At 41.9% G+C, this 20,550-nt stretch overlaps 1 protein-coding gene, 1 long non-coding RNA gene and 1 other non-coding gene across 3 annotated transcripts; 2 read left to right on the forward strand and 1 right to left on the reverse strand.

Moving 5' to 3' along the window:
* Window positions 1–6,963: 6,963 nt before the first annotated feature.
* On the forward strand, window positions 6,964–9,086 carry LOC136391961 (uncharacterized). Its single transcript, XR_010748901.1, has 2 exons — window positions 6,964–7,383; window positions 8,973–9,086. It is a non-coding gene; the product is annotated as an uncharacterized lncRNA (long non-coding RNA).
* LOC136396048 (Z30 small nucleolar RNA) lies at window positions 8,747–8,843 on the forward strand. Its single transcript, XR_010749478.1, has one exon. It is a non-coding gene; the product is annotated as a Z30 small nucleolar RNA (small nucleolar RNA).
* Window positions 9,087–10,156: 1,070 nt separating the features above from the next.
* Window positions 10,157–14,651, reverse strand: PEX12 (peroxisomal biogenesis factor 12). Its single transcript, XM_066363872.1, has 3 exons — window positions 13,913–14,651; window positions 13,040–13,593; window positions 10,157–12,295 (listed from the first exon to the last, which is right to left on the reverse strand). Exons 1-3 carry the CDS (start codon window positions 14,036–14,038, stop codon window positions 11,896–11,898), a joined length of 1,080 nt encoding a protein of 359 aa, XP_066219969.1. The 5' UTR covers window positions 14,039–14,651; the 3' UTR covers window positions 10,157–11,895.
* Between the last annotated feature and the right edge of the window lie 5,899 nt (window positions 14,652–20,550).

Raw genomic sequence — 20,550 nt, forward strand, 5'->3', positions numbered from 1 at the left:
AACTTTATAAAGTTTATAAAGCAGAGTTACAGCAAGTTAAAGCATATAATAATAATTACTTACCAAGTACTTTATGTTGGATTTTCGCTAAGTTTGGCAGAATAAATCTTTATAAAACAACTTACTATATAGTTAAATCTTTTTATTTATACTTTGGTTGCTCCGCTACCGCCCACCATGAAAGCTGGAATGCCCACTACTGGGTGGTAGGGACCAGGTTGACTACCACTGCCACAGAGGCAGAGATTGGGGTGCTGTGGCCTCAAGTGAAGAAATGTGGCAGCCCCTGGAAGCTGGAAGAGGCAGGAATGGATTCTCTACTACAGCTCCTACCTCTCCAATAGTTGGCAGCAAGCACAGCCCTGCCAACACTTTGAATTCTGCCCAATAAAACTGAGGTCAAACGTCTAGCTGTGAGAAAATAAATTTCTGTTTTTTAAGCAACCAAGTTTGTGGTCATTTGTAATAGTGATCACAGGAAAATAATATGCTTGTCTCCCTCTGAATTGAACCATCAAACAGTTCTGTGTTACTACTTCAATTTTTTTATGATGAAATAACATGTGTTTTTTTTAAATCTTTTTATTTATTGATTGAGTTTTAGAGAGAACAAAAGGGATAAATTAGATAAAGCTTCTTAAAGTAGGCTATAATGGCCACCACTTATTATTGCTACTAACCTGTTAATGTTACTTTATAACATTAGGCCTTTATAACAAAGGGCCTTTGCAGATGTGATTAAGTGAGAATTTTGGGGTGGGAAGATTATCCTGGATTATCTATCTGGAGAGAAACTTAGAGAGAGAGAGAAAAATAAATAAACCATCGATTTTGTTGTTCCACTTATTTATGCATTCATTAGTTGATTCTTCTTCTTTTTTAATAGACAGAGAGTCAGAGAGAGGTACAGATAGGGACAGACAGACAGGAACAGAGAGAGATGAGAAGCATCATCAGTTTTTTGTTGTGACACCTTAGTTGTTCATCTATTGCTTTCTCATATGTGCCTTGACCGTGGGCCTTCAGCAGACCGAGTAACCCCCTGCTGAAGCCAACAACCTTGGGTCCAAGTTGGTGAGCTTCGCTCAAACCAGATGAGCCCACGCTCAAGCTGGCGACCTCGGAATCTCAAACTTGGGTCCTCTGCATCCCAGTCCGACGCTCTATCCACTGCGCAACCGCCTGGTCAGGCCATTAGTTGATTCTTGTATGTGCCCAGACTGGGGATTGAACAGCCTTCGCGTGTGGTGATGATGCTCTAATCAACTAAGCTATCTGGCCAGGGCAAAATGATATTTCTAAATGGGTTTCTGGAGATCCTTAAGTTTTTATTTATTTAAATTAACTGAGATGACTCTTTCTATGAAGTTCTGCTTTGCTGGCATTACCCTTTGTACATGGTGGCTAAATAGAGTTTCAGGATAGGAGGTAGAATGGATAGTGTAATGTGTAATTGGCACAGCAACACCATTAACTCCAAAAGCATGCCCTCAGCTTCAGCTTTAACCTATTTTCATCAATTCACTTCCAAATCCAGTCTCACCTTTAGTTCTACCACTGACCTTAATTCCCAGCTTCATTCTCACTTTCAAATTCCTCTGATATTAAGTGACTTAAAGAAAGATAAAAATGACCATCATTTACTGGACATGTGCATGTGGGTACAAAGGACCAAGCTGGGAACTTTAACACTGAAAAGAAATTGAGATTACATGGCCAGTAAATGGAAGGGCTGGAGTTCAAAGCTGGATTTGTTTAACACAAATATTCCTACTCTTTTCACTGCCTTTTAAATTTGGGATTCAGCCTTTCAATTTTTTGAGTCTTCAAAATCAGAAATCGCTAAGTATCTCCCCTTTTTCTTCCAGGTCAACAGGAAGAACCTTATTTGGGCAGGGAACCAGGAAGCAGATTGTTTCCTTCTTACCCTTCTTCAAAGAATTATAAGGAACCATACCAGGAGGAGGAGCGATAATGTGAAAGATGAGCAAAGAGAGTTTCTCTTCCCTCCTCAGAGTTCCTTAGTTAAGTCCCCTGGCTATAAATAGCTATTTATATATAGTTATATATATTTATATATAGTTTATATATTTATATATATACACATATATTTATATATAGTTAGGTTATCACACTAGGGAGGATCTCACATCTGGTTCTGATCCCTCAACGCAAATGTCCACGGTACAATGTAACTTACAATCATTAGCCTGGACAGTGCTTTTTCCTGGGTTTTGGGAAAGTGATCTGGCCATTCTGTTGACAACTGGCTAAAAACTGGAGCCCCCAATTTATTTAAGATATATTTATTAACTAAGAATTTCAGTTTATCAGCAGACATAGTTACAGCACAACCTTTGTGCTCACTAGGCGCAAACTGACAAATATCAACCTCAATTCATTCACAGAGATAATTCGAAGACTACAGAGAACATAGTGACCAAGAACAATGATGCAAATTCTACCATGCCACACCACCTAACTCTGGATAAGTCTCCTAACTTTCATTTGAGCATCTAAGGTGTTGAAACCATAACTCAAACACTTTATAGTTTTGAGATATTGTTTAAACTAATCTAAGCCTCATATTCCTTCTGTGTGTTGGAGATAATGATAGTGCCTTCTCCGTGCAGTTCTTGTGAGAGCTTAGAATGTTGCCTGGCATATAATGTCAGCTTTCCATTTAATAATCAATTATAAGCACTTACTGTGCTAGAAACCTGGTGCTATGCTCTGGGGCCATATGTTAAAATAAAAACTGTCAGCCCTGGCTGGTTGGCTCAGTGGTAGAGCGTCGGCCTGGCGTGCGGAAGTCCCAGGTTCGATTCTCGGCCAGGGCACACAGGAGAAGCACCCATCTGCTTTTCCACCCTTCCCCCTCTCCTTCCTCTCTGTCTCTCTCTTTCCCTCCTGCAGCTGAAGCTCCATTGGAGCAAAGATGGCCCGGGCGCTGGGGATGGCTCTATGGCCTCTTCCTCAGGCGCTAGAATGGCTCTGGTCACAACAGAACAACGCCCCGGATGGGCAGAGCAACACCCCTGGTGGGCGTGCCGGGTGGATCCCGGTCGGGCGCATGCGGCAGTCTGTCTGACTGCCTCCCCTTTTCCAGCTTCAGAAAGATACAAAAATAAATAAATAAATAAATAAATAAATAAAAATTAAAAACTGTCATTTGGTGACTGTCTTCTTTGGGCTGGATATGAAACCTTTTTTTTTTTTTTTTTTTTTTTAATGAGAGGAGGGGAGACAGAGAGACAGACTTCTGCAGGTGCCCCGACTGGGATCCAGCCAGCAATCTCCCTACTGGGGATGCTCTGCCCATCTAGGGATGTTGCTTAGCAACCCAGTTATTTTTAGGGCCTGAGTTGGAGGCTCCAGAAAGCCAGCCTCAGTGCCAACAGCCAATTCACTTGAACCAATTGAGCCATGGATACAAGAGGGGAAGAGAGAGAAAAAGAGAGAGAGAAAAGGAAGGGGAAGGGAGGAGAAGCAGATGGTCACTTCTCCTGTGTACCCTGATGGGAACTGAATCTGGGACATCTACATGCTGGACCGATGCTCTACCACTGAGCCAAAAAGCCAGGGCAGGATGTGCAACTTAAAAAATAATAATAAAATTAAATATATATATATTATATATCAATATATATAGATAGATATAGATGAATGGTCATAAAACTTTATTTGTATTGCCAACCCCAAAACAATATTAGAAACAACTCATATGTCCAACATTAGAATTTATGAACAAATTGTGGTATTCCAAAAGGTTAAAAAAAAAAAAAAAGGAGGCATGGTGATAATAAGCAAATATTCCTAGAGGCTCCCTTAGCTACTCATAAACTCCAAACCAGATTTGTGGGTGGGGAGAGAAGCAACTCTCAAAAGCCTAATTACAAATCATTTCTGAATGTCCACACTGAAAGCTGCAGTTTAATTTTTTTCCAATTACATTCAATATTATTTTGTATTGGTTTCAGGTGTACCATAGTGGTTAGACAGTCATATACTTTACAAAGTGTTCCCTCTGGTATTTTCAGTACCCAACTGGCAGCATACATAATTATTACACTATTATTGACTATATTTCCTATGTTGTACTTTACATTCCCATGACTATTTCATAACTTTACCTTATGTGCTCAGTCCCCCAATCCTCCTCCCCACTGACAATCATCAGCTTGTTGCTTGTATCGATGAGTATTTCTGTTTTGTTTGTTTGTTTATACTGTTCTTTAGATTCCACACATTGCTGAAATCATATGGTATTTATCTTTCTCTGACCTATTTCACTTGGCATAATTCCCTCTGTTCATACATGCTGTTGCAAATGGCAAGATTTCATTATTTTATGGCCATTTATTATTATTATTATTATTATTATTATTATTATTTTCTTCTTCTGCTTAAAGACAACTCTTTAACATTCCTTGTAATACTGGTTTGGTGGTGATGAACTCCTTTAGCTTTTCTTGTCTTGTAAGCTCTTCATCTGTCCTTCGATTATAAATGATACCTTTGCTGGGTAAATAATCTTGGTTGTACCAGATGGTCAACTATAATTACCTCGTATTGTCCTCGTAACAGGTTGTAAGACATACATTATTTTTACCATCTTATAAATTAAGAAACTGAGTTCAGGGAAGTAAAGATTGGGGTTACACACCTATAAGTAGCAGAGCTTGTACTTGAACCCCTGTCTACCTGATTTCAATTTACTATCATTCTGCTCTGTATCTTTTCTGTTAGCTAGAATAATGATACATGTCCTGTTTATAACCTATAGAGGATAAACATGTATCAAACAACTCAATGTAATACAACATATACAATAACATCAGTCTGCATTTTATGTATAGGCATTGTTGTCAATCAATTCATCTAACAGCTCTGTGAAGTAGGTACTGTTATTCCTTTTTTACATATGGGAAAACTGAGTATAATGCTTACAAATATAGTCATATCCATGATCACTACTCTCTAGTGCCACTCTGAAGAAATATATATTTATATATGAACAGTGCACTCAACTTGCCTGACCTGTGGTGGCACAGCAGACAAAATGTCAACCTGGAATGTTGAGGTCGCTGGTTTGAAACTCTGAGCCTGCCCAGTTAAGGCATATATGAGAAACAACTATGAGTTGATTCTTCCTGTTCTTACCCCGCCCCCCACCCCTCAGACACACATTTTCTCTCTCTCCTCTAAAATCAATAAATACAATTAATTTTTTTAAATTTAATTTTAGGGCCCTGGCCAGTTGGCTTAGTGGTAGAGCGTCGGCCTGGCGTGCAGGAGACCCGGGTTCGATTCCCAGCCAGGGCACACAGGAGAAGCGCCCATCTGCTTCTCCACCCCTCCCCCTCTCCTTTCTCTCTGTCTCTCTCTTCCCCTCCCACAGCCGAGGCTCCATTGGAGCAAAGATAGCCCGGGCGCTGAGGATGGCTCTGTGGCTTCTGCCTCAGGTGCTAGAATGGCTCTGGATGCAACAGAGCAATGCCCCAGAGGGGCAGAGCATCGCCCCCTGGTGGGCATGCCGGGTGGATCCCGGTCAGGCATATGCGGGAGTCTGACTGCCTCCCCATTTCCAGCTTCGGAAAAATGCAAAAAATAAATAAATAAATAAAAATTAAAAAAATAATTTTAGAGAGACAGAAACATCGATCTATTCCTGTATGTGCCCTGACTTGGGATCAAACCAACAACCTCTGTATATTGGGATGATGCTCCAATCAACAGAACTATCCAGCCAGGGCAATAAATACAATCTTTAAAGAAACAAAAAACACACATATGCATACTGGGCTCTCAAGCCAGAATATCTGACTCAGTAAGTCTGGGTTTTGACTTTTAAATTTTATTTTTCTGAAGTGAGAAGTGAGGAGGCGGAGAGACAGACTCCCACATACGCCCAAAGGGGATCCACCTAGCATACCCACCAGGGAGCCACGCTCCCCCTATCCCTGGCCTTGCTCTGTTGCAGTCAGAGCCATTTTAGCGCCTGAGGCTGGGGCCATGGAGCCATCCTTAGCACCAGGGCCAACTTTGCGCCAATGGAGCCTTGGCTGCGGAAGGGGAAGAGAGAGACAGAGAGAAAGGAGAAGAGAAGGGTGGAGAAGCAAATGGGCGCTTCTCCTGTGTGCCCTGGCTGGAATCGAATCTGGGACTTCCACTCGACCGGCTGAGGCTCTAATGCTGAGCCAATCAGCCAGGGCCTTTGATGGTTTGTTTCTATGCTGGAGGACATCTCTATTAAGTTTCTAACTCAATTTTTGAGGAACACTACACGTTTCAACTTTACCCAAATTTAGTCACCTCCCCCTTGTTTTCTCGTTTAATTCAGTAATTAAATTATTCCTTCTTCCAGAATTTCCTAATTCTCAAACTCTACTCGTCATTCAATACGCAGATCAAGTGCCACCTCTTCCAGGAGGCCTTTCTGATCTCCTCACACTTCTTTGATATTTAGCTGCACTTTTCTTGTGGCACCTCTTGCTTATTCAGGAAGCCTCCAAGAGCGAGACTAGTCAATCAGTTCCCCTCCCGGACGGAGAGGGACACATTCATCTTAAGTTCATCACAACCCCTAGCCCTTACGCGAGAATCGGACAAGTGCAATAAACAATATTGGATCACTCATCAATACTTCTTCCCCTAAACCCACAACTGCCCCAGATGCCCTTTTCCAGTTGTGAAACAGGGCACTGACAAAAACCACTTGGGATAACAGTAGTCCTGAGGTCCGAGGGAGGGCGGCAACTGCTCTAAGGCTATAAAAACGACAGCCCTAACCCTAAACACTCAGCCCACCACGCAAAGAAGCGACGGAAAAGAAGGTCCCGCCCTGCCGCCCGCTCCACCCATGACATTCGCCCCGCCCTCCGATTGGCTACTCCTTGCACCAGCCCAGCTGCTAGCTGTGACCCACGTGACCCCCTGGCCGCCGCGGGATTGGTTGTCCCGGGAAAGCCTCACTGAGTCGTGGAACGTCGCCGGGGCCGCGAGGCGGAGGAGAACCGGTTTCCTAGGGACTGTAAGGGTGGGAATCGGCTCCATCCCAGGCCTGGGCAAGCCTCCTGAAAGTAGGATGTGGGAGCCTTAGTTTAGGAGTTCCGAAAGAGGGCTTAGGACTCCGGCCTTGGTTATTGGTGTGAGCCCTGGCTCCGGCCTTAATCGTGTTTCCCTGCAAGGATGGCTTTTCTCAGTCTTTCTTGAAATTGGTAAGGTTTGGACCGTATTATTTATTTTTGATGGTCCACTGTGTGTAAGCACGAGTTGTCCTGCGCAGGGCGCCCTGCCGAGCGTCCTGAGGTAGAAGCTGAGGAAGGAGGGTTTAGAGATGCTTGAGCAATCAGTGGTCCTTACCTACATGAAACGTTGGAGGTAAGTTGGTTTTATAAATTGTTCTAATGCTTTTGGATTCTAGGATTTTAGGATTTAGTAGGGAGGGCCGTGCACTGACTGAGTTAAACGCTCATTCATTGAGTCTCCTCCTCTGCCCAATTCTGAGTATAATGGATGCAGAGGCCAGGAAGACACAGTCCTGATTCTTTAGGAACTGTGATGGGACAGACTGGGAGGTGGGGGACGTGAATAATTAGCGTGTGATGCGTGCAGTAGTGGGAAAATGTGCTGTGGGAGTCAGGGGAGGGGCTGACGGAGGGGGCTAGGAACCACTTAACAGAACAGGTGACATTTGAGTAAGGTTTTCAAAATATAGTTAGGCTTCCCTCAATAAACCATAATTAGTTTTCCGGATTGAAAGGGGTCGGGAAGGCATTTCAGATGGAGCAAAGTGTACTAAGGAAGAAAATTAGAAAAGTGTGCTTGTGTGATAAGATGAAGGCCAAGAATAACCCCTGTAAAGCAGGCCCTTTGTTAGTTTCCCCCTCTTTATGGAGCTCAGCTGCTAAATGGCAAACGTAAGACCAACACTTGTCAGTTTTATGGGCTATCAACTTATTGGCATTTACAGATGGCTGAAGGAAACATGTGGTGTCTCCAGAATTTTTAGATACTGACAATACCATGCTGAAAAGCTGGGAAGGGTGACATGTGATCCTAGTACTTTTCCATGTAGCATTTGTATATCACCAGGTGCCATTTAGAATAAATGAATGCAATCAGCAATTTCATTCAGAAATTAATCATTCAGGTTGTGAATTACCCAGGCTTTATCTTGCTTCCTTTATCTTGCTCATGCCCTGGAGAAAAATGTAATAAACCTTATATTTAGCTGATCGTGGAAATATATAAATCTGGAATCAGACCTCAGTTCTCTTTACAGTCCTGCTGTTAATTTGCTATAGACCTTTGGCAAATAATGGCCTCTCTGGGTCTTGGACTCTTAAGATACAAGATTCTGGTATAAAAATTTATGATTACCTTTTATCTTTTTGTGCAGCAGAATTGTAAATCAAAACATATATTAAATGAACCGGAGTTTACTTTAGAAAGGAATTTAGTAGAAAATCTTTTCTAAAGCTTTTGCTTTAGAACTACAGTCGACTATAAATTTCTTCATAGGCATCCCTGAGATTTTATCATGAATGGTGTTTGGGCTAAAAAAATATATATATATATTTTTTAAACCAAAGCATAGTGGAAGATTAAATATTTATTGGAAGCCCATGGTTGCAGCTTAAACTTATATAAAAAGAAACCTTTATTTTTCTCATAGGTAAACCTAAGTTTTTTGGGAAGTGAATATACTCTCTTAGATAATACGAGGAGGTGAATTGCAATGATGCGATGATGAGTGAAGTCTAGTCTGACCTGGTACTGCCATTGCTTCAGTGTTGGCTTTGACCAGGGTATGATCACTTAATCTTCTCTCTGAGCTGATTCTAGTTGTGGTTTTCCCACATTGTTACATTCTAGTTTCTTTGAATGCTGGATTTATTAAGTATGTGAGTGTTGCTTTGATATTTCTTTGAATTTTACTGATGATACTTTTATGTTTTCCTTCTTAGACTGAGGTGAAAGATCTGGCTCTGATAGCTTCATGGAGTACTACGTTATTTCAATCCTGAATCTGGTTCAGTTCCTTGTTGACTTACTATATTAAAAATGTTTCTTAAAATTAACTGCGGTATTTGCTTTGGTAAAATCTTGCTGTTTAACAAGAATTTTTGCAAGTTTTCAATATACTCATGATACATAAAAGTGTTAATTTTAAAAAATCCATTGAATGTTCCGCCTGACCAGGCGGTGGTGCAGTGGATAGTGTCGGACTGGGATGCGGAGGACCCAGGTTCGAGACCCCGAGGTCGCCAGCTTGAGCGCCGGTTCGAGCAAGGGGTTACTCGGTCTGCTGAAGGCCCACGGTCAAGGCACATATGAGAGAGCAATCAATGAACAACTAAAGTGTCGCAACGAAAAACTGATTGATGCTTCTCATTCATGATTGATGCTTCTCATTCTCTCTGTTCCTGTTTGTCCCTATCCATCCCTCTCTCTGTCTCTGTTAAAAACAAAAACAAAACAAAATCCATAGAATGTTCCATTTCAGAATTTATTGTTATCACCTTTGTGCTGTTAGAGAATGTACGTACTTACTTCAAATTGCCAAAAATGTATTAAAATATTTGGAAAACACTTATCTCAGCAGAGGCACTTACAAATTACTTTCATCTTTCCTCATCTAGTCATGATTTTTTCTTTTCTTTTTTTTATTTTTTTTTTATTTTTATTTTTTCATTTTTTTGAAGCTGGAAACAGGGAGAGACAGACTCCCGCATGCGCCCGACCGGGATCCACCCGGCACGCCCACCAGGGGCGATGCTCTGCCCACCAGAGGGCGATGCTCTGCCCATCCTGGGCGTCGCCATGTTGCGACCAGAGCCACTCTAGCGCCTGAGGCAGAGGCCACAGAGCCATCCCCAGCGCCCGGGCCATCTTTGCTCCAATGGAGCCTTGGCTGCGGGAGGGGAAGAGAGAGACAAGAGAGGAAAGTGCGGCGGAGGGGTGGAGAAGCAAATGGGCGCTTCTCCTGTGTGCCCTGGCCGGGAATCGAACCCGGGTCCTCCGCACGCTAGGCCGACGCTCTACCGCTGAGCCAACTGGCCAGGGCAATTTTTTCTTTTCAACCCATGTTTTTTCACCAACCTGCCAATCCAGGCATGACTTTTTCTACATAGGCAACTTAAGTATTTTTGTAGTATTTCTCTCTCTCTCTCTCTTTTTAATTGAGAAGAGGGGAGACAGTGAGACAGTCGTGCATGTGCCCTGACCAGGATCCACCCAGCATCCCCTGTTTGGGGCTGATGACTGATATTCTAATCACCTGAGCTATTTTTAGCACCTGAGGCAGATGCTTGGACGAACAAGCTATCCTCAGTGCCTGGCACCAATGCTGGAACCAGTGGAACTACCGGCTATGGGAGAGGAAAGGGAGAGAAGGGGGAGAGGGAAGAGGTGAGAAACAGATGGTTGCTTCTCCTGTGTGCCTTGACCGGGAATTGAACCCAGGGCGTCCATTTTAACCCAGGACATACATACACTGGGCCAATGAGCCAACCAGCCAAGGCTGTGTTTTTGTAGTATTTATAATACAAGTTATTTCAAGTAAGGCTGAATTCTTGCTATTAGAGTAGAGGATTTTTTCCCCCAAGTACTGAATTAGCAAAAAAAGCTAATACAGAAATATCCCCAAAAGTGAAAGGTAGTCTGAATGAAAAGTTTACTTTAAACACCTCAAATAATCTTTAAGTTTCCACATAATCATGACAACATGGAACATTTTTTTGCCAAAAACATTTATTCTTAAAAATTTACTTAAGTGTTTCATAGAAACTTTAGTAATAGCCACAATAATTCTTGCCAATTTAGCAAATTCATAACAGCAAGCAGAGATTAAAAGATCCTTTCTTTACACATAGTTAGATCAGTATTTTACTTCATCTCTTCATTGCTTATTATCTTTCACACTGAAATCTTAAGACTACTCTCTATATATAAACACTCGACTCCTATTTTCCCTTAACCAGTTTCCTAAGAAAGACATGTAATGGCTCGTAAACGAATCTTTCTACCTACCGTGTTCCTCAGAAGAGTTGACCTTTCTCATTTTGTAGGTCTAGGTGTCTGTTTACACCAGCTGTGTTGGCCTTGGTGTTTTTAAAAGTTGAAAAACTACAGCAGATGTTACTTAACAAATGGGTCACTGTATATAGAAGTAGCTTTTGTTTTTCAAAAATGTTTCTTTACAGATCAAGCCCACTTTTCACATTGTTTGCAAACTGATAAAACCTCTTCCTCATATGCAGATAAGCACTTTCTTAAAAAAAAAAAATAAAGGCCTTTCATAACTCTTTGTTTAAGAAAAGCTGTACTGATTATGCTCTTTTATACACTTTTACACTGACCCTTAGTCCTGTTAATCCCGATTCTCTTACCCTTACCAGCTTGATCAACTCTTTAAGTTGGGGTCTAGAAAGCAGGGTAGAGAGTTAAGATCAAGCCTAATCAGGCAGTGGCGTAGTGGATAGAGCACTGGCCTGGAATGCTGAGGACCCAGGTTCAAAACCCCAAGGTTACCGGTTTGAGCATGGAATCATAGACATGAACCCATGGTCGCTGACTTGAGCAAGAGGTCACTGGCTTGGCTGGAGCCCCCCAGTCAAGGCACACATGAGAAAGCAATCAATGAACAACTAAGGTGCCACAACGATGAGTTGATGCTTCTCATCTCCCTTCCTATCTGCTTGTCCCTCTCTCTTCCTCTTAAAAATAAAGATCAATGGGTATTTCCTTTTAAAGAAATCCATATTTGTTTAATCACATAATTATGAATTGAGGCTAAGAAGTATCAAACAATGCGGTGTACCATGCTGAAACCAGCCCTATGGCCTTACAGTGCAATAATTTTGTTACAAGAGAAGATGCTAAGCCCTTTCAGTTCTCAGGGGAGTACAGTTTAATTAGATGTTGTATTTCTGTTGGATAACCTGTGATGGGACAAGCTTGGTGACTCCTCACATAATGAAATGCACAGCGATAACAAAACACATAGCCAGAGGTGGCAAGAACAGTATCATTCACCCGGGTTTTACGACACAGTGGGCACACAGTCTTCATTTTGGGTAACAGGGGAGAATCAGAATTGTAGTCGAGGTGTACAGGTGGTGGTGGAGTAGGCAGGGCAGTCAATGATTTGATGGTTTCTTGATTTTCAGATGAGTACCACCACTCAAGGAACTGTAGGAAGAATACACCCACAGAAAGGCCAGTAGAGAGGGATAAGGCAACACCTCCTACAGCTTTTTTCAGAGTTGACTTTATCTTCTCACTAACACTGTTGGAGAATAGAACGAGGAGGCAAATTGAGAAACTATGTAAGTAAAATTGCAGAGTGACTAATATAAATGTAGCTCTTACACTTTGTATCAGTTACCAATTCAGTTTGGGGATTGAACAGGTGCTAGATTGTCCTTGTCTCCTTAAGGTTGTAGTCTGAATGATTCCCTCTTTATGACTCACCAGTATTTTAGAAGTGTTAACAGCTAAGATTTATGTTTTGAGAAATTAGTGAGATGTTGCTGATCTAGACCTTTGTGTGTGTGTGTAAGACTATACAAGTCACTTAACAGTACTGAGGAACATATATTTGAACTTTTAGGAGAACACACACACTAACTAGAAGCATTATAGTATCATGGTTAAGAGCAGTCTTGAGAATTGTGTTGATCTGGCTTGAATCTTAGCTCTGCCACCTTCTAGCTATGTGGCCTTGGCAAGGTACTTACCTTTTAGGGCTTAGTTTCCTCAACTGTTAAGTGGCGTTAATGAATTTATTTCATTGAGTTGTGATGAGGATTGAGATACCTAACTCCGCCTGGCCTTAGCAAGTATACACAAAAATGTAGCATTTATGATGAGGTAAGTTAACAGGATGGCAATCCTTGTTTTATGAACATAGAATTTTTATACAGTTTTTATGAACTACCACAATGTGGACTGAATGAGGTGATTTCATAAAATTAAAGTAAGATTTTGGAATTGGTTAGTCAAGGATTTGGGGAAAACATTAAGGCCTTACCTCCTGGCTGGCTGCTGCATCATGGTGGCTTCAGCTGCTTTCTGCTCCAGGGCTTGTATATCCTGAACTGTAAGTCGACCTAGCCGAACTCCAGCCAGACTTAGTAGTGGTGAGTGATGCTGAGCTTTTCCTAGGATGTATCGAAGTTGTTGTACAAGAAACCAGCCTTCCCAGGCCATGTTAACAAATGGATAGGCTGCCAGGAAGGCTCTGTAAAACTGTTTCCAGCGGGAAGAAGGGGGATGGATAGAATATTCATCCTCTTCTCTTAGGCTAGAGACCAGCTTCTCCAGCTTCACTTTCAGATAGGGAAGAAGAACCAGGAACATAATTGACTTCCAAAGCTGCTTCTTTGGAAGACCAGCACTGGCCAGTCTCTGAAGCTTGTGTGTGTCCCCCATTACAATCCGTTTTAAGCCATAGAAGTTTTCAGAAAATGAGGCACTGGTTTTAGACAGATAATGCTGCTGGAGCAGAAGATCTAGCAGGGTGAAGATCTCATCAAACCACCTCCAAAAGAAGCCACAGTGGGCAGGATTTGATTCTGCAAGAACCTAAAGCGAAGTAAATTAATACATGAAATTCATCCTGTTTCACAGCTACTATGCCTTATATTTACATTTCCTTTTTCTCCCCTCTAAATTCTACACTTTGAGATTACACGAGTCACTTTTTGGGGAGGTCTACCTATCCTTCCTAAAGTTTAGGGTATTCATTACAGGGCTATACACATAACAGGGACTCGATAACTGTTAAATGATGAATTATATGCTAATTAGTCATTTTCAAACCTAGGTTACAAAATAAACTCAAATTACTGGCTTGGTTTTTACCCAGTCGTCCCTAAAACCATTTAAAGAATTAACACCTTACCTTGACCACATGCTGAAGGGCAGGTCTCACTGCTGTCATTAAACTGTCCTGGGCTACCACCTCAAAGATGGATGGCTGGTCATCCACCACAGAAGCAGTTGTGATGTGAGCCCCGTGCTCAGCCATAGTTTTCTGTGTGCACTGGGTTTCACTTTATCCACGAACTCTCTGGTAAGCATGAATTTGTTTGAGGTATTAAATGGGTGCTCAGTCTTAGAAGTGATCTTTCTACAAGATATCCGAAACTCCTAACTCAATTTTTACGGGAACTGAGGGGAAAGACCACTTCTGGAGGCAGAAGGCACAGGGTCACTAGGAGGTTAAGAGCGAAGTTAACGCAGACGTGGGTGGAAGTGGTGTGTAGGAAGTGGCGACTTGTCAGATGCTGCACCGTACAGGGCAGAGCGTGACTATAGGGTCAGGTATGGGCTAAGGAGCGCTGTCCTCTCAGCTGCAGTCCTAGAGGCTGCGAATCAGGGGTTTCCAATCGTGAGGGCTCAAAACACAGCCAGTTCTGAAGGCTCAGAGGTGCCAGTGAGGGCCCGGTACGCGAGGAGTGGTTCCAGTTGTTAGCTGTTAAGTACCCCCGTCCGTGCCCGTCCTTGCACGCTGACCCCAGCCGAGGCGCAAAGGACCCACGACGCCACGTTTGAAGGGAGGTCTCAGCTTTATGACAGAAGCCGCACCCGGAAATAGAAGCCGCCAATGCTTGGAAATCGCGGCGGAGGAGAGGCGCTCTAGCTCCGCAGCGCGGCCCCAAAGCCGGAACTAGAAAACTCTATGACTCCTCCCCCCACCGGCACTTCCGTTTTCGTCTCCGCTGTAGTAAAAGAAGGCACTTGGAGAGGAATTATTCGCTCATTTACTTAGTGTGTTTTGCACCGCTCTCGGTAGGAAACCACAACTCTGAGTCTCTGCAGAGGTCTTTTCGACAAGATGTTTGGTGCCGGCGGCCGAGTTAGGGGCGGAGTAGTAAAGGGAATGTGGAGATGGAAAGGCTCTTAGTGGTCGTTCGGCAGGGGTGGTGATGAATTTATATTCTCTGCCTCCGGGAAAGGTTATTTAGCAATGTAGCTGAACACAGAAGGCTTAGCTGTATTTCTTCTAATTATAAAGAAATATGATTTAAATGAAAAAGGTTTCTGCGGTTCCTCAAAACTTGGGACGATTACAGTTCGTCAAAGCTGGTAGCTTACCTGTCTTATACGTTTGGTTACATTCATACATAACCCTAGGCACTTGCTACAGTAGAGGAAAATGGTTCCTATTTTCGTACACGGGAAGGTGTGTCATATTAGCTGTGCCAATACAGTGCTAAAACGAAGGAATCGTGAGTTCCACCTGGCATGAACTGGGGAGGCTTGACAGAAAAGGTACTTTTCGTTGTATACCCAAGTTGGTGTAATTTACCTGGTGGTTTACAAAGTGCCTTTACGTCGTTTGCAACTTTGCCTCGTTTAAATTGCTAACAGGTTTATTGGATTTAAGTAAGAGTTAAAAGTTCAACCTGTCTTCTCTCTCCAGAACTCCCTCACCCCTGGGCAGAAGAGCTAGAAATAGAAGGTAGTATTCACTGCCCAGAGGACCTTGAAGATATAAAGATAGATACTTAGTTTGCATAATGAGAACCCTCAAAGAGAAGGTTTGGGTTTAGTTGTTAGAATAGGGAAGAAGTGATATATTGCAGGTTAACCTTAATTATAGCTCTGAAAAGTGTTTTTTGCTCTACCAAACTTCCTGCTAGAGAAAGTCATATTGATAAAGACTTTTTCCCTTACAGAGTTTAAGGACTAGACATATTGTATCCATAAAGTACCTGGTACATGTTAGGTGTTTAATGAATGGTAACTGTTGTATGTAGGCCTTTCTTAAGGGAACAGCAAAAAGACAAAGTTGAGAAACGGCATCAACTAAAATAAATGGAAAATTAGTCAAACATTTCTATCAGTTGTGGTTCTTTGGTTAAAAGCAACAGAAACAGGCTAATTTAAACTAAAGAAATTGTTAGAAGTCTATGGAGTATCTAACAAAATAAAGAAAGCCAGCTCTGAAGGAATAGAACTACACAATCCTGTTGGATGTCTCGAGCAAGAATTAGCGAAGTCTCACCCAAGCAACGTTGGAAATTATGAGCTTCAACAAATTTCTGTCACTTTATTTATGATTCAGATTACCTTTTGATTTACCTTGGTTCAGATTTCCACTCCACCCTTTTACTCAGCCAGAAGAGGGCAGAATATCTTATTTAATAGTCCTTTGAGGATACTCCAAAAGTAAACAAGTTATTACATAAGAAAAAGGAAAGGTAATAAAAAATAACGTCAATTATTAGCCCCACAAACACCTCATCACAAATCCCACTCTCAGGATTATAGTTTAATAGATAAGACACAAAAAGTGATTGCACTTATAGTAAAAGGTATTAAGAGCCATCAGATAGGTTTGTGTGGTGTGAGTTTAGTGGAAGAGGTTACTACTGGCTGGGAGAAATAAGGCAGTTCAAACTAGGTTAAACAAAAGTCCTATGTAACCAAACAAAGGGAATAACATTTCTAACTTCGTACAGGGTGGGGCAAAAATAGATTTACAATTGTGAGTGAAAACACAGATTTCATTCTTGGGTTGTCACTAGTTATTATTTTCCATATGAACAACGGTAAACCTACTTTTGCCATATTCTGTATTTTATCTCAGCTTTTCTCTGCCAGTTGCTTTCTAATACAGTGTGTCTGTAAAGTCATGGTGCACTTTTGACCAGTCACAGGAAAGCAACAAAAGACGATAGAAATGTGAAATCTGCACCAAATAAAAGGAAAACTCTCCCAGTTTCATACCTATTCAATGCAGTTCGATGTGGGCTCACGCACAGATTTTTTAGGGCTCCTTAGGTAGCTATCCCGTATAGCCTCTACAGACTCGTCACTGACTGATGGCCTACCAGAACGGGGTTTCTCCACCAAACTGCCGGTTTCCTTCAACTGCTTATCCCACCAAGTAATGTTATTCCTATGTGGTAGCGCTTTGTTATAAACGCGCCGATATTCACGTTGCACTTGGTCACGGATTCGAATTTAGCGAGCCACAGAACACACTGAACTTTTCCTCTGTACCGTCCACATCTCGACTGGAATGGCCATGGGCTGCTCCGCTGTATACACGGTGTTACGTCATCATCTGCGCACGCGCACATGCTGCCACATCATCTTACAGAAACTGGGAGGGTTTTCCTTTTAATTGGTGCAGATTTCACATTTCTATCGTCTTTTGTTGCTTTCCTGTGACTGGTCAAAAGTGCACCATGACTTTACGGACACACTGTATAATGATGAAACCTGATACCTCTTGAACCTCAATATCATAGCAGGTATCTACTGAGAAAATATTGTGGATTAAGTGGACTTCGAAAGGTGAGTATGCCTGGCCTATAGTGGTGCAGTGGACAGAGCATCGACCTGGAATTCTGAGGTCCCTGGTTTGAAACCCTGAGCTTGCCCTGGTCAAGGCACATATGACAAGGAATCAGTGAACAACTGAAGTTGTATCAACAATTATGAGTTGATACTTCTCACTACACCCTGCCCTCTGTAAAATCAAAAAATAAAATCTTTTTTTAAATGGTAAGTATGTTTTCGGGGAAGTCATAGTAGTGATAGGGCTTTCCAGGCTAAAGGAGCAGCATGAAGTATATTTGAGGAGGAAATTGTTCTGTTTCTTTTAACCATAGCGTTACAGAAAGGAATAGTAGAAAGTGTATTGAAAAGAGTTGAGCACTTTTAAAAATTGGTTTTAAAGAGAGAGAGAGAGGAAAGGAGAGAGAGAAACATCAATTTGTTTCACTTATTTATGCATTCATTGGTTGTTTCTTGTATGTGTACTGACCAGGGATCAAACTTACAACCATGGTGTATTGGGAAGATGCTCTAACCAGCTGAACTACCTGGCCAGGGCCAACAAGTTAAAATGTTAGGTAGACAGAGGCCAAACCATGCAGGAAGGAGCCAACATGGGAAGGAACCTGAATTTTAGTCAGTCCAGGTGCAATGGAAGCCATTGAAGGATTTACCCACCAGAGTCATGATCAGGTTTAGATTTTTAAGATGACCCTGTAATGGGTTTGTGGTTATGTTTACCTTCTTAAAATTCATCAAACTCTACATGCATGATGTGTGCACCCTATTGAATGTTTGTTATGCTTAAAAAGTTTAAGAAACAAAAAGCTGGCTGCTGTATGGATAATGGTTGGGAGGAGAGGTGAGGTTTCTAATAGTCTAGGGAAGCAGTGGTGGTGGCTTGGATTAATGAGGTGGAATAGAGAGGACTGGATAAATTTGAGGTTTTTTTTTTTAATTTAAGTGAGAGGAGGGGAGACAGATAGACTCCTACATGCACCCCGACTGGGATCCACTCAGAAACCCCCATCTGGGGCCATGCTCTCAATGGAGCTATTTTTACCACCCAAGGCTGAGGCTCCAGGGAGCCATCCTCAGTGCCTGGGTTTGACACGGTCTTGAATCAGTCGAGCCATGGCTGTGGGAGGTGGAGAGAGGGAGAGAGAGAGAAAAAAAAAGAGAAAGCAGCAGGGGGAGGGGTGGAGAAGCAGATAGTCACTTCTCCTGTTTGTCCTGACTGGGAATTGAACCCAGGACTTCCACATGCTGAGCCAACCAACCAGGGCCAATTTGAGATGTATTTTGAAGGTAGAATTAAAAACTAGGAGATGGATTGGATGTGTCATTTAAGACATAAAGAAAAATCAGTGACCCCCAGGATTCTTGCTTGAGCAATTCAGTGTAATTTATTGAAATAGTCCATATTATATATGCAGGTATAGTTTTAAGTGCTTTACATATACGAATTCATTTTATCCTTGTAACAATATTATGATGGGAAATTACTATTTTCCCCATTTTATATATGAGAAAACTAAAGAAAAAGCAGATGAGGAAAAGTGGGGGAAGGCATGAGAAGCTGTTAAAAGTTTTTGAATAAGGAAGAGATAGGACGGACTCAAAGTTCTTTAAGATTTTCTGGTGGTATCTTCTTGACAAAATCTACCTCTCTCTCCTGGGAGTTGTACCTTGAAGCAGGTTTTTCAACCCTCTCCTAACCCTCATTCCCTTGATTTGCTTAATTTGGGTGGGCCATAATTATAGAATTACCCATCAGTGTGGTTAGCAATTTGGTGGTGAAATTTGGAAAATAGGTAAGGGTCAGAGACAGAGGTATTGGAATCATATGGATAGGAAAGATAATTGAACCCATGCAATTATTGCTATAGATATAGTGTAGAGAAAATGTGTGAGTACAGAACTTTTTTTTTTTTTACCTGTGGTGGCACAGTGGATAAGTAATCAACCTGGAATGCTGAGGTTCCCAGTTCGAATCTCTGGGCTTGCCTGGTCAAGGCACATAGGAGAAGCAACTACAAGTTGATGCTTCCTGCTCCCCCTCCCTCTGCCTTTCTCCTCTCTCAAAAATCAATAATTAAATAAAAAAAATATATCTTGCTACTTTCTTTCTCCCTCAAATACCAACCTGTATCCAGCAGAGAATTTCTTATGGAATTATCTGTAACTACCGATTTCTTTCTGAAATTCTCAATTCATCCTCAAGCTTCTGTATTGTGGCTTTTGCCTTCACATCTCTGCTGATGTTCTCAGCAATGCCATCAAAGACCTTTCTGTTACTAAATCCTTGGACACTTTTTCAGCCCTTCCTCTTTATCTCTACTGCAATTGTTATTATTCACCAATCACTTTTACATTAATTCATTCAGCAAATTTTGCAGAGGGGGGCTAGGCCTCAGAAATAGAAGAGTGAACAGATTAATATGGTTCCTCCTGTCATGGAACTCTAAAAGCACCCTGAAACTTTGTAACTGCCTTTTCCTTCTACCTCTCATTACTCCTTTGTTCCTTTTGAATTTTGGTTTCCTCAACTTCTGCCCCCTGGCTTTCTCACTTTTCACGTTTTAAAAAATACTTTTAGAGCACTTCTTTTAGATTCACAGCAAAATTGAGGGGAAGGTACAGAGATTTCCAGGTGTAAACAAAAGGAACTTAGTTTTGTGTAAGCACACCTATTACATGCTAGGTGCAGAATGTACATTATCCCGGTTAAGCTTCACAAACCCAAGAAAGATATAAATCACTTGAGATTTCATTTCGCATATCAGAAGACTAAGGTTGAGGAGATCTTAGGTAACTTCCCAAGTCACATTCAAGGCAGGGATTTGAATTCAGATCAGATGTCATCTCCACCTTTTTCCTTGTACCACTCCCCTCTAGTCCCAATGTCCGTGTATAATCCTGGGCTAGATCACCATTGTCCACACTCTTGAACTGGCCTGGGAAATTATGTGAGTTCTCATTAAAAAAGGAAAAGAATACTTGAGCAAGTATTTTAGAGAACTCTCGTGTGAGGAAACAAATTCGGAGAATGTCAGCTTGTTTAATAGCCCTTCGGATAGACACATCATTCGAGACGCCGGTAGCTAGTCTCCTCCCAACCAAGCAAAAAAGTCTGCACGCCCCAAGGCGACGGAGATCACTGCCCTTTTGCTTCTCCCGCGCGCCCGGATGACGTAGCGCGGCGAGGTTCTCTTACGTTAGAGTTTCCTGTCCACCATCTTTGTCCCT

Source organism: Saccopteryx leptura, chromosome 2 (assembly GCF_036850995.1).
Source record: "Saccopteryx leptura isolate mSacLep1 chromosome 2, mSacLep1_pri_phased_curated, whole genome shotgun sequence".
NCBI lineage: Eukaryota > Metazoa > Chordata > Mammalia > Chiroptera > Emballonuridae > Saccopteryx > Saccopteryx leptura.